Source organism: Periophthalmus magnuspinnatus, chromosome 7, assembly GCF_009829125.3.
Source record: "Periophthalmus magnuspinnatus isolate fPerMag1 chromosome 7, fPerMag1.2.pri, whole genome shotgun sequence".
Classification (NCBI taxonomy): Eukaryota; Metazoa; Chordata; class Actinopteri; order Gobiiformes; family Gobiidae; genus Periophthalmus; species Periophthalmus magnuspinnatus.
In genome coordinates this window covers 17845110-17859242 of record NC_047132.1, presented here as the reverse complement: position 1 = coordinate 17859242, position 14133 = coordinate 17845110, and the positions used below count along the sequence as shown (strand labels likewise).

Sequence of the window (14133 nt, the reverse complement as noted above, 5' to 3'; positions counted from 1 at the left end):
TCAAAGCTCCTCCTATTACGGAAGGATTGTTTTTGTTAGTTGGTCTTAGGGTGAGATTATGTACCATGGTTGTACAAGGTTAAACTACTAAAATGTTTTTCCAATAAATATTTATGTTTATATGTAATGTCAAAACTGTCCAAATGAAACAAAACTTAAAACAATATGATATGATTATATTTATATATATATGACTTATGTACGTTTATCTTTAGCCCCCTTAAGATGACATGAGTGTACTAAAATTACTGACTCTATAAATGAATTCCTCAATCACTATGTCAGTATGATATTAAAAATATCATTGTATGTTAGGTCATCTCTATTGTAGTAAGAGGACAAAACTTACAAATAAAATGCATGTGAAATTGTTGAGAATCTAAAGCAGTTCAGCACAATTTTGTTGTGGTCCCACAAACTGAAATGTCTAAAATGGATTAAATCTTGCTTGTAAAGGTTTTGTGTAGTTGGCTTCTGTCTCACTGTCTCTACATAGCCAATAATCTTTTATTTATGTAAGTTCTGACATTAGCACTTTAGCATTAAACAAATTGAATGTGTGTGACTCTGTGTCTGTTTTATTTAAGTCTGTTGGCTTGTATCTTAAGGTTGTGTCCCTTGAACTGAGGGTTGTCTCATTTCACTGTTTCTCCATATCCTGACCAGTACTCACACTCCTTTGACGTTGAACCAATATTTCTGAATGTTAATGTGTCAAGGATTCCAGGAGTTCCGTAGGCTAATGTTTTATAGCCTAAAGACTAATGTAAATTGGTTAATACAAACAATCTGCAAATATCATAAGAGACATAGTATAATTATGATTTAACACAGAAGGATGTCTCATTACATGCATGAAACTGAGATCTATGAATGGAACTGAAGAAAAGAGACCACGTGCTTTATCATCACAAATCAGAGTAGCCTACAGTTGATATTTTAATTACCATTTTATCATTAATATTTAAGCATAAATGAGCACCACCTTTACCTGCGGATTGACCCTTGTGTGACCTCTCCTCCGGTGATATCAAGCGCTCTGATTGGACGAAACACCACAGTAACCTGTGATCGAACCAAGATGGCGCCCTGCGGTGTCCCCGTTGTCCTGACGTGGGCATTGCTCCTCCTGCTCCTGTTCTCCAGTAACTCCTTGTGCTCGGGACCGGACACAGATACAGGACGCGGCAGAGCGGAGCTGCAGCGCTTGCGGATCTACGCGGTCACCTCGCGCTACGGAGACTGCTGGACGCGCGCGCTGGAGCAGCTGGACACGCGCTGTAGGGACATGACGTCAGAGAGCCAGAGCCGAATGGCGCTCAAGTTTACGCACTGTCACCTGCTCAGGTGAGCTGTGCCTCTTGCTCACATTATGTGTTTGAAATTGAATCACCATTCACTATCACATATGGGTTTACTCACCCATTTTATACATTGATGTACACACTCACTGAGGGTTAGCTTTTTCTTGTGCCAAAGGACACAATGACAGCTCCAACAGGGTAAGGTGAGGGTAAGCTTTGAAACTCCAATCTGTGAGGCGGATGCAAGGCACATTCTGGGCTCCGGGTACAAACTATCTTGGTACACTAAATGTTCTGCACATTAGGCTTTGTGAGAACCCCAAGTTTGACGACCAGGATGTATGTCTAGTTCTACCCATCTGAACTTTGTGGTTGAGATCCAGAAGGAGCAACAGAATGTCTTACCCCACTTTGTTTTATGAAATATGTTGTTCATGTCAAATAATCTAGGTCACACCTACTCAAATCAGGTCATTTTTGCTAATGAAGATAATCATTTTTGCAGTGTGGGACTAGTCTGCACTCATCAAGAGAAGGTTTTTACACTGTTTATTGAATGTAAACAGCCCTCCTCTTACAAATAAACACTGCTATTGTTATTTAAAACACAACAACTAGCTGCTGATCTGATAGTAATGTTTTCCAGCTCTGGCCGTGATTTCCCAGACTGCCCTGAGGGGTCAGAGGTCAGCAGATGCACAGCCCACATGGATGTGGTGGCTTTCAACACATACACAGAGTTCTTCACCCACACGCACTCTATGTGCCACTTCCTCCAGTCTGAAGTCTGGCAGAATAAGGCAGAGAACACTATGCACAGGTAACTCATATACTGCTCCTAATGCAAGGTGGAGACAAGTAGGTAAAATACAAGTACCGGAACTTTAAACTAGTATTATCACAATCTATATATATGTACAAACCAGATACATGTTTAAAATATTTAAATGTTCTGTATTTCAGGTTAACAGAGAGTTCCCTTGGTGTGGCAGAGCAGCTGGAGTCCACCAGACAAATGGCTGAGGACCTGATTGAAGCCCAGAGTGTGGCACTCCAGGCTCAACAGGAAATCCTGACCAATGGAGAGGAGCTGAGGACTACACTAAAGGACTCTACACAAGGTGAATCATCCAAACCAGTAAAGCAATGTTACCATTGTTTCTGCTTCTTTACAATGACTTTAGGCCACTTTTTTAAAATAGATGTAATGTTGTTTCCTTATCACAAGCAGACCTGGAGTTGTGTTTTGTTTCATTCACACATGTTTAACACACAAACCCTACCTATTTAGACTGAGTTCTTCTCTCAAACGGAAAACACTCTGCTCCACCTTGTGAGGTCATCTGGTAATACAGGAAGTGCTCCATTGTGTTTTTAAACTCCATACACCTTCACTAGAATGACTTGGATAATTTCAGACCTGGATTTTTCAGTCTCTACCGAGCGATAAGTAAAAGGAAGCTGATAACTTAAACTACCACTTCATAACATCACAAGGTGGAACAGAGCATTTTGAGCTTTGGGGATGTACACTAATAATAAAGGATTAGTCAAACATGTGTGAATGAAACGAAACACAACTCCATGTTATAATGTTGTTACTGCCTCAAAAACATACTTGGTATAAAGCTCACAGTAATTAATTTTGTGTAATATAGGACATTTTTTTAAGTATTAAAGCCGTTAATGGCTTTAATTGAGTTTTGACTTCTTGATCCCTCTGTATTTTTGATCTTTCTTCTCCAGGTCTTCGCTCTGTGTTCTTAGAGTTATCTGCGGTCTCTCAGCAGCAGCAGCTTGCCCTCTCTGAGCTGTTTAATCGGGTCAGTTTTCTGCAGAATTTCCTGATGATGGAGGCACACAGCATGAGCTCATGTCTATACAACGCTGCGGCGCTGGGGGCCACCTTCCTGCTCACCACCACCTCCCGCACCTCCAGGGCCAGGTACAAAAAGATTTAAAATATATATATATATTTATATATATTTGTGTCCATTTGTATAAGGTTGTCATCACCTTGAAGTCTTCTTTTCTCTTTAAATTTGGTTTCCTTTATGTGTGCCCCCACAGTTTGATGCATATCAGTTCTTAAAATCTAAAAATTAAAGCATAACTGAGTACCTTCATTTCTGTATTTTATTTTTTACCCCAGGCTGCTGCTTTCGGCTCTGGTGTGTATCAACTTTTACCTGGAGAGAAAAATTTATCAGTTTGTGACCAGCTCTGATCTACCAGAACACCAGCACATGGTGAGAACACAACCAGCCACATCCAATATACTACCTACATGACTCCACCTATGTGTTATTTATTATGTTCATTTATTTGCATTTTTTGCCACAGTATATAATGTTTTATTTATTTTAATCAATTTCCTCTTGTAGTATTGATAAACTTACTTTTCCAATGCAGATATATAACTATATTTTATTATGTTTATATTATTTTCTGCTCCAATAGTGGCATAAGGCATCCATTACGATATATAGCCTAAAGGTCCACCATGTAATGTTTCTTGTAGAGGGTCTGCCATTTCTGTGTTCATGGATATTTTAATGTTTTGTCTGAGTTTAATGACATACTGTGGAACATTCTTAAGTGGTGATGTGCTGACGGTTGATGTCATATTGAAGCAAATTGAGGCTTTTTGATATAGCTGAAAATATGGAATAATACTACAAGCTATCACAAACACAAAAAAAATCTTCCATAGCCTCTATTTATAAGCGCTTCTCTCTCTTTCCTCAGGAGGTGGTGGCTTCCTACATCAGTGTTCTCCGGTGCTTGGTCCTCTCCTTCTCTGTGTTTGTGTTAATATTTGTGATTCTGACACATAAGGACCCACTGCAGCAGAGCCTAATTGTTCTACAGCAGTTGCAGGAGACCCAGCGCAGCCTGCAGGTGGCGCTACAGCACGCAGGTACCACATATCAATTTCATGTCAGCTGATTGCTGGTACTGAGTTTGGCCTTTTTGTTAAAGGTGCAATATGTAACATTTTAGATGGCCGCCATCAGCTTGTCTCTGTGTAGGTGTTATTTCTTTGCTTAGAATGATAGACTGTATGGTATGAAATGGGTCTAGTATTTCAGATTTGTTGAGAGGAGACCTTGTTTACAGTAAGAATGTTTTTCAATGTATTGAGCAATACAAACACACACCACAAAAGTTACACTGAAAAGTGCAAATCTATATTTAAAAAGGTGTATCTGCTATTGGCCTTAAATCTCCAACAGAGTCTGATATTTTGTTTTGCCCAACCAGCTGCATAAATATTAATACAGAGTATATGCATAAACCTTTATTTGAACACTTTAGTTACATATATGCAGTACCCCTTTGGGGTCCAGTTTGTAGTAAAACATTTACTAAATTCAAATAGGATAATTTTGGAAAATTATCCAAAATCTCCCCTACATATTGGTCGATAGTCCAAATGTATTGGCAGAGCTTATCAGTTTCTCTGGGTTCTAAACAATCGGTATCGGCCATGAAAAAAACAACATATTGATCTCTGTACTTTTAAAGGTGTTTATTTAATAAAATGTAAATATGCTTTCTATGTAGTTACCCTAGAAGAACAGTTGCTCAGTTTGTGAATATTGTATTGGTGACTTTCTAGAGAATTTGGGAGAGAAGCAGAGGCGATCAGAGGAACATAAATGGGAAGTAAAAACGTCATCTCAGAAAAGAAAACAGGAGAGAATTAAACAAGAAGAAAATGTCTATAAGGTGAATACAAAACCTGGTGTACAATCGTTCTAAGACTGTCAATATTTGTTTTTTAATTTTGTCTCTTTTTTTTTTTTTTTTTTTTTTTTTTTTTTTTTTTTTTTATTTGGTGAAGTCATCCAAGAGGAAAATGGAGGACGAGTGCCCCTCTGATCAGTCAGACCTATCTCAGCTCTCACACATTGGTCAGTGGCTCTTTTTTACATTCAAAACTGTAAAAAAATAAATTGTTGTCGATTATGAATTTATAGTTTGCTCTGTATGTAGACAGCATCCTGAGCAGCACGGTCTGTTCCTCCGCAGCCAACACCACAGTCCTGGCCTACAACTCCCAGGATGCAACACTCCAGAACACTGTTACCCACGATCCCCTGGTCCTGACCACACCTGTGAGTCCTAGCCGACGCTGGAGAAGGTCCTCCACATCAAGACAGGGTTCTTCTGGATCTCCTCTGGTCTACAGCATCATGGTGGAGGACAAACAGGTAAGCGATAATCACCTGCCTTTCAAACACAAGGGGTGGGAGATGTGCCAAAAGGACAAAAATTAAAAAATGCCAAGATCATGTTTTAAATTTATACCACGACTCATGCAGTTCGTATTGTTTTTATTGCCATTAGAAGGTAACTAAAGGCATCTGCCTCTTCTCATTCACACATTAGTTACATCCACCTGTCACTCACTCTCAGCCTTACAGAGCCCGACCAATAGGAGATGAATAACTTAAACATTCCTGAATTGTGTTACTATTCACAATCTTTAATACTTGATACAAAACTACAAATCTAGTAAAAAAAATACATTGTATGTGTTAACAACATACAACAATGTAACAAAAAGGAGAGCATCCAGTATAAATGTCTAAGTATACCTGTTCCCTTTTTCTTGTTCTAGTGCCGCTACAGTTTGAGAAGTCGTCGATCAGAGACACCCAAATACTTCGACTGAGTAAAAAGAAGTGCTTTTAAAGTCATTTTATATTACACTAATTTAATAAAAATCATTTTATACTTTTTATCCAATTTTTGTCTTGCCTTCCTAATTTGGTGCCTATTGCAAAAGTGATGCAACATTTTTTTGATTACCCATTTAAACAATGTTTAGGAAAGGACTTGTGGATGATTTTTCAAGTATATATTTTTCTCATTTGAATTGGTGTTGCACTCATTGTACATTAAGCTAGTCTAAATATACTGTGTTTTTAAAGGTGCACTATGTAACTTTTCTAGTGGTGGGGCAGTCACCTGCTTGTCTCCATGAAGGGGAATTCATATCTTTCAAGGTATTTTTTGAGTAAAAAGAATGGTATAGTAAAAATACACATAATGAAATAACTGTAAGATAAATACACTGTGGAACATTCCAGGCAAAGCTTTAACATCTCCATGGAGAGGATGCAGGCCGGACATTCCACAAGTCAAGTTACATAGTACACCTTTTAATGTCATGATACAAGTTACAATTGTGAAGAAATTGGTTAAATAAGTTGGATAAAAGTGGTCCCAAGTATTCCCCCAGAAAATTATCAAGGTCAGGAATCATATAATTTTAGAAACCCCATTTCTACGTTTAAAGTGGATGTAAACAAAGGACTAAACTAGATCCAAAAATAGTCTTAACCAGAACTAAGGGGACTAAACTAGGAGTAACCTTTTAACTTTATTATTCATTTCCTGTTTATCCCTAAAGTCATCCCAGGTCTTTCACTGAAGTTTGTTTTGGGGTTAAATTTAGAGGAATGAGGAGTGGGCGAATTTCTGGAATTTCTCTGTGGACCAGCAGTGTGTTTTTTCTTTTTTTTCTTTTTTCGGTTCAGATTTCACCAAAGAATCGTAAATGAGAAGCAGACGTGGAGCCGAGACAGAGGGAGGATCTAAGGAGTTAAGGGTTAGGAGACAGGAGGGAGGAAAGGAGAGAAGGGAAGGAGGGAGGAGTTAAGGAGCCACTGAGCACAAAAGATTTAGAGCCACGAGAGTGAGAGTGGCAGAGGCAAGACATTCTACAAAAACTTCAACAGAATGACTTATTCGGATTTTGAAAGGAAAAACTATTACTGGGACATGCTTTTATTTTGAAGGTTGTTGCTCTGAATTGGAACGAACAAACTGGCAACTCTTTGAAGATCTTGAACTGAGATATTTTTATTTCTGAGACCAACGTGGAATTGATTTAGAGAAGAGATTTGAAAATTGGCAAAGGTTTTGAAGAGGACAACGGTTGGAAACGTTTGGGAAATCTTGATATGGCATTAATTTTAACAGAAGACCACAAATATTTGTTTTGAAATTAGAAGAGTCTAATTAAATATCTGATATGCATTTGGGATTTTAAGGCGGTACATTTGGGACAAAAAGGTGTACTTTGGCATATTATAAATCTATAATTTTGGATTGAAAGGCATAAGTTTTTTATTTTCATCTACATGAAATTTTGAAGATAAACACTAATCATTTTAGATGGTCCATGCAAATTGTAAAGAGACAAAATTGGGTGGACATGGGGTTTAGAAACTCATAAATATTAACTCTATTCAATGCTCTCTATTGTAATTTTCCTTTGCTACTTTGGTATGTGCAGATTCCTCCATTCTTCTAAGCCACAGTCAAATTCAAAAAAAAAAAAATGTTTTCATTTAAGACTTCATGCCTTTGATTCCAGCTATTGCTACTAATTGTGGAGCAGGAACAGGAAAAGCGGTGGCAGAATACTTTTATTGTAAGAATGGGCCATATGTAGACACACCTGAGAATATCTGAGGATACAAAATACCAAGTGGTGCAACAGTCAAGAAAATGATATGATTTCACTGGATGTGTTGATTCAGCAAACCTAATCCTCTGCAAAAAGTTTTTAATTCAACATTTATTCCTTTCTGTGGATGGAAATTGATACTTTGTGAATAATGTGAAAGCAAAATTATGAACTCAAATGGAATAACTGGAGGTAAAAGTCTTGTTTTTGGAGCTCTGATTTATTCGACTATACTTTGGGAGGATTTTTTCTTCAGTTAAAATGCTCTGACAACTTTTAGTAACTTTTTTGGACATTGGTTACCAACCAGAGAATGGCTCATCAGCGTTTCCTGTCGAATTGGTGTCGGCCAGAGCAGTGAAGCATCATGGGAATTAAAGTCTTGTAGCTCAGTAGAATGAGGCTGAACAGATCGGGCTCTTCTGCATCTCCTCAGTCCTTCTCCTGCCGCTTCAGCACTATGCGCTTCTCCTACCACCTGGCCACACCCACAGGTGAGTCCTACCACCTGACCATACCCAAGGGTGGGTCCTCCCTCTTCACCACGCTCACAGTCCCACATCTCTTAAGGTTCAGTTAAAAGGTTCAAACTGTGCAAGGCTTTATGTGGAGAACACTAGAAATGTCAACATAAAAAAAAGCCTTTCTCTTTCTACTCTGAGGGCTATGTTTGGATTTCTGAAGGCTGTTTGTGCCTGAGGTTTAAATATGGTCATTTCCTCAAGATGTCAAAGCTCCTATTTATTTGGCTGAATATTTTCAATTGCCATTCCTGCATGTACTGTTTGCACTTCTCTCCTTGTTCTAAAGCTTGTTTATGGAATCCTGTTGTAACATCTAATAGTCTTTAGGTCACACCACTTCACTTCATTATACTGAATCTAATTCTGACTTTGAGGAGGTCACATGACACAGTGGATGGTCACATGACCAGTTTCAGCTTGAGAGCAGAGAACAGTCTTATGATGCACAAACACACTAGGCTCAGGTCAAAGAGGCAATTGTGTGAAGGTCAGGTTTGATAAACGAGGAGGTGCAGACTGCTGTAGGATCTTCAGGAGAAAACAGCTAATGAGACTTTGTACAATACAGCACTTTGTGTAAATGTATATGACTAATCTGAAGGTTGAACAAGCTGCTAATAATCAAGTAAAAGGTTAGATCTATCATGGTTTGGGACTCCAACAGGAGCTCATTTGTTGATGAGCTCTTTTATCGTCCTCAAGGCTTACAGTTCTCATTAATGTCATTGCAGACTCTTGTTGTGTCCTTGGGCAAGTCATCTGTGTGGATGTGAAGATGATGTATAGTTGGAAAGGCTGTTGGTGTAGAGTAGCTGCCACATCACATCAGTTTGCCATTTCTCCAGTCACACCTGCACTGGGGCTAACATTTAACTGAGGGGTATGAATAGTAGATTATTATTATTATATTTATTAGTGACTATTCAAACCATGATACAATACTTAAAGGTCCTATATTGCACAAAATTGACTATTGTGAGCTTTAAGCCATGTTATAATGTTGCTACCTTCACAGTAACATACCTGGAGTTGTGTTTTGTTTCATTCACACGTCTTTGAATAATCCTTTATTATTAGACTGCCTACATCTCCAAAGCTCAAAATGCTCTGCTCCACCTTGTGATGTCATGAAGTGGTAGTTTTCAAGTTAACAGCTACCTTTTACCTTTTGTTTATTAAAGACTGGAAATTCCAGGGCTGAAATTATCCAAATGATCCTAGTGAAGGTGTATGGAGTTTAAAAACATAGTGGAGCACTTCCTGTATTACCACATGGTGAAACGGGGTGTTTTCTGTTCCTAAATATGCAGTGTTTGTGTGTTAAACACAACTCTGAGTATGTTTGTGTTGAGGAAACTGCATTATAACATAGATCACTGTAATATGGGCCTTTAAGACTTTAAGTGAAAGACAATATTTTCCATCATCATTCAAGAGTTGCTTATGGTCTTTGTACAGGTAACCAAATAAATGAATCTAAATACTTAATCTAAATCAAAACACTATAGTTATGGAGAAGGACATGGGAAATGGGAAAATGTAGGATGAATGACTGAGAACAGCCTAGAATTTTATAGGCAAGATAACGTCACAACATTCTATATTTGTGTAAGTGTTAATGTTAGGTCGAATATAAACTGTTGTAAAGTAGATTCATGGAACTTGTCCCTAATGATCATGATGAATATTTGTTGATTTTCTTATAGTACATATATTTTGAAGATGTCATAATAAATGCAAAAATATTAGCATGTACTTGCTTCTCCGTAAGCTGTCCATCAGTGTCTTGACTATCACCAACAGTTCCTACCTCTCCTCAGACACTTCCCCCTCCTTACCATGGTGCATAGTCTACATGCGAGGTGCAAATATCCAGAACAGATCGGGGTTTGGAACTCTCTCCACACATTGCCTGTAGAATGGAGACGGGAGCTTGTGGTTTAATACAGAGTTCATACCACAGACACAACGTGGCACTGGCTCTCACTGCTCTGTTAACCAAATACACTTTATGCGCACAAGCAAAATGCAAAATAAACATTACTGCAACTACTACTGCGAAGACAAGCAATTATACAAAGAGTTATGTCTAATAATATCAATCTGATTCTCGATCAACTTTCAGATTTCTGTTTCTGTTTTGGTTAGCAACAGTATTACTCTCACTAACCACTTTGGCCAGATGGCTTTTAACGTTTAATTATGGTTCTGATGCAATGGTAATATATTTTGTACAAGTTGAGGATTTCATCAGGGATCCGAGAATATCCTAGAAAATATTATGGAAAATAACACTTTGAAATGATATGCAAAATGTGTATTAAGACCTTGTGAAACTATTGCAGTAGTTCAATGTCTCAGTTATTTTCAACCATATAGCAATGGTGGTAATACTGGTTGGTAGTAGTAGTTGGAGTGAAAGTACAACAACTACAGCTACTACAAGTATTTCCAAGTTAAATGCTCCTTAGATTAGTTGGGTTTGAGTACAGTTTAGGGCCTACAATGTAACAAGGGCAGAATACATAATCAGTTGAATTTGCTGAAGTAACTCGATTGGAATATTTTGTCTTAAAAAATGTTGCTGACAGTAGCGTCCCAAAAGAGGAAATGATGATATTGTTGTATAAATAGTATAGGCCCACTGTATGTGTTAGTTCTCCCACAATGCACTGCTCTGCCCTGTCCAGAGATATGAATGAAGAGCTTTCGTAAAAATAGACTCAGCTGCTTCACACTCTGGGTCAGACAAAGCACTGTCTACAGTAACATACGACTAAACCAGGACTAAGCCAGAACTAAACTCTGACTAAGTGTGTAAGAGTGAATATGGACTTCAGCAAAGGACAATTGAGTCAATACACAGCATCTACCCCGGGATTGATGGTTCAGTCCCAGGTCTTTCAGGGGCTATAGTTGTTTCAATGGGTACGACACAAGCCACTGTAGCTATTGGTGGTTACTCAGTTACATTTTACCCAACAAAACTTTAGCATTACTTTATTTTTGTACATGACAGTCTTATGTCAGTCTCCATAATTACTCTTTTCCATAGTATACAGGCTGGTTTTAGTTTCTGGACCAGACCAGAGGAAGTAGACTCATTCCATGTTTATCTAATGGGGATGTCCAGCTGTTCTTATTTTTGTCACTGAAGTCTGCTCTAGTCTGTGTGGAATATAGATATATAGAATATAGGAATATGGATAATATAGAGTCCAGGGATGATGTCATTGGTGTCATGAATTTAATCTCTCACCTCTGACCTTAGGAAGGGTCGTGTCTCCAAGGGAGGGACCACAGAGTTCAAAGGGTCACACGTTGTCTGTGTCCATCACATAGTTTCTACTGATACAGTGTGATATGGTACTATGTGAGGGATGAGAGAACAAAGTCGAGGAAACCAGGATTAAAAAAGCTCTCAATACCACATGATCATGAATAATCTGATTCAATTCAGAACTAAAACACGCAAGTCTTAAACATTGTGTAGCCCTATAGAGCAAAATCTTCTCTGTTATCCGCCTGTCTGGTTTCTTGAATTATATTTGCCTATAGGCCTGTGTTCGGCTAAGGGTTTATTTATTTATTTTAAGTTCTCACTTTTAGAGTAGCCTATCAGAAATGGGCTGCACTCCATGAGTCAGGGCTGAACTAAACCCAGACTTACTGTAATTAATATAGACCAAGACTGAACCAGAACTAAATCCCTGAAACAGGTAGGCCTATCTCCCACACTCCCTAATAGCAGTATCTACTCTAATATAAATAGAGGAAAAATCGATGGCTGAGTGCGTTGCCATGGAAACGCGCGGAGGAGACAGGCTCCACCCACAGACACCGGCAGCAGCGGCAGCCGAGCCCTGCCACTGAGCGCACTCCCCGGGCTTCAGCTCAGTCGTCGGTGCGCTGCTGCCTGCGCCCGGAGCCACCACCATCGTGCCCCCCCTCCCCGGACCACTGGACCATCACTCCGGACAATCACTCCGGACCATCACACCGGGCCGAGTGCGTGCGCGCGGGTTGACCTGCTTTACCGTGTTCACTGCTGTGGAGCCGGGAGACCCGCTGTCTCCCCGCACCGACGCCTTCGTTCATGACCGGATTTGTGCTTTGCTGCGCGATGTATATGGACAGAAGCAGCCTGACCAGGGGTGAGTGAGTGCACGCGCGGACTGCACCACGTACACGTGCGCACACTTTAACACACATTTGCTGTGGACCTAATGCATCTGCATCCCATTTGTCTAAACTGTGTGTAAACCTTCCATCTCCCGGATTTTGTCTCGCTGAGCTACCCCCCATGTTATTTTAAAGGGCAAACCACCTGGCACGCGCACTGTCACGCGCAGGCACCTCCTCCAAACTCACAGCAATGTGGGTATCCTTATATCCGCTTAAAGCATCCACATCTGCAGCTCCAGCTCTCTCTAATCTAACCTTGACGTGTCATGCCGTTGTCATGAGATTAAACGCGTGTATGTGACACGGAGCTGTGCACAGACACTACCATTTTCCACTACATGCACGCGCACTTCTGCACTGCCACTTCACGCGCACACGCACGCGCTTTGACACATATTTGCACACAGAGGCAAAGCGTGTTGCGGAGACGTGAGCCCAAATTTAACTTGAAATATCACTGCACACACGGAATTTTCCCTTGTTGTTAGAAAATGCCATGGGTTTAAATACGCATCTTGCTCACGTGCACTCGCATAATCCCGCATTTAACCTACTTCTATTCAGACACATCAATTCAAACATCACTACAGCCTTTAGCTCTGCGAAGAGCATATTCATGAAGACTACCCATGTCTGTTCTTTTAACCAAATATCAAAACCTATGTTGCATACCAGTATAGAGCTATTGATTTTCATATGTTCTATTATTGCTGAAACATCTGTCCACTAATGATTTATTTTTTATTTTTTTATGATTACATTGGCTATAGGTTCACTTTGAAGCCCACTGACATATTGAGTAGGCTAAAGTCTAGCTTGGATTTGATTTTCTTCTGTGTGCTGAAGCAAATTCATCTTCATGCTTATTATAATGCTGTATACATTAACCTTCATGCTTATTAGAATGCTATATAAATATGGCCATTTATTAAATACTACTATGATTTTTGTCATATCATTCTGTGAAAGACTTGATGCTCTTAACTGGAAACCATTTTGTCAAGCATTGATATAGGAACAATGTCATTTTGGAACATGAGGTACCGACATGGCAATGGAAAGGAATTATTTGGCTATGGATTTGTTTGTACTCTTGTCGACTTGAGAAATGAGTCGACTGCATTGATTTATGTTAAATTCACACCCAAACCCAGCATAATATTAGAGTGACAGACAGTGAACACCCCCTCCTCCATAAGAACCGCAGAAGGCTGTCAACTTTGTGTTTGATCACATACATTCTGACATTTTTCAATCAGTGAAACTTGAGCAGAAATATTTTAGTTTTGTAGTTAATACATTTATGTGGGCATCATTTTGGCATCTGCAGCATTCAAAAAAAGCAACATTTGTAAAGATAAAATGAGAGGGATGGGCTCTATGTGTATATGCTCAATGTTTGGGAATGTTGGTTTGACTATGTCTGAGTGCCAGGTTTTCTATTATACCTATTTTACCTATTTATTTAGCATTTTTATGTCTGCAGCTTGTCTCTCAATACTTCATCTGGTAAATGACAAAAATGTATAGACAAATGTTGACTACAATTTGGATTAGAAATGCTAAAGTGTATTGGAAGTGTATTGACAGGGGCTATAGTTACAAATGTCATACAAGCTAAGTATTTAAAAGAAAA

The 14133-nt window shown here is 39.1% G+C and overlaps 2 protein-coding genes across 3 annotated transcripts in view; both read left to right on the top strand.

The window, feature by feature from the left end:
* Positions 1-1063: 1063 nt before the first annotated feature.
* On the top strand, positions 1064-6023 carry LOC117372988 (uncharacterized). The gene is made up of 10 exons (XM_033968846.2): positions 1064-1347; positions 1951-2124; positions 2268-2425; positions 3051-3249; positions 3457-3553; positions 4053-4224; positions 4927-5036; positions 5152-5221; positions 5304-5521; positions 5932-6023. The coding sequence occupies exons 1-10, from the start codon at positions 1082-1084 to the stop codon at positions 5983-5985; spliced, it is 1518 nt and encodes a 505-aa protein (XP_033824737.1). The 5' UTR covers positions 1064-1081; the 3' UTR covers positions 5986-6023.
* Positions 6024-7916: 1893 nt separating this feature from the next.
* fgd1 (FYVE, RhoGEF and PH domain containing 1) overlaps positions 7917-14133 on the top strand; it is a 30129-nt gene continuing 23912 nt past the window's right edge. Inside the window, exon 1 of one of the 2 annotated variants that reach the window (XM_033969984.2) lies at positions 7917-8282. In XM_033969984.2, the coding sequence (XP_033825875.1) occupies positions 8186-8282 (97 nt within the window). In that variant the 5' untranslated portion in view covers positions 7917-8185. Of the gene's footprint in view, positions 8283-12385; positions 12467-14133 lie in introns of those variants that run through there. The other variant, XM_033969985.2, reaches the window with a different exon arrangement.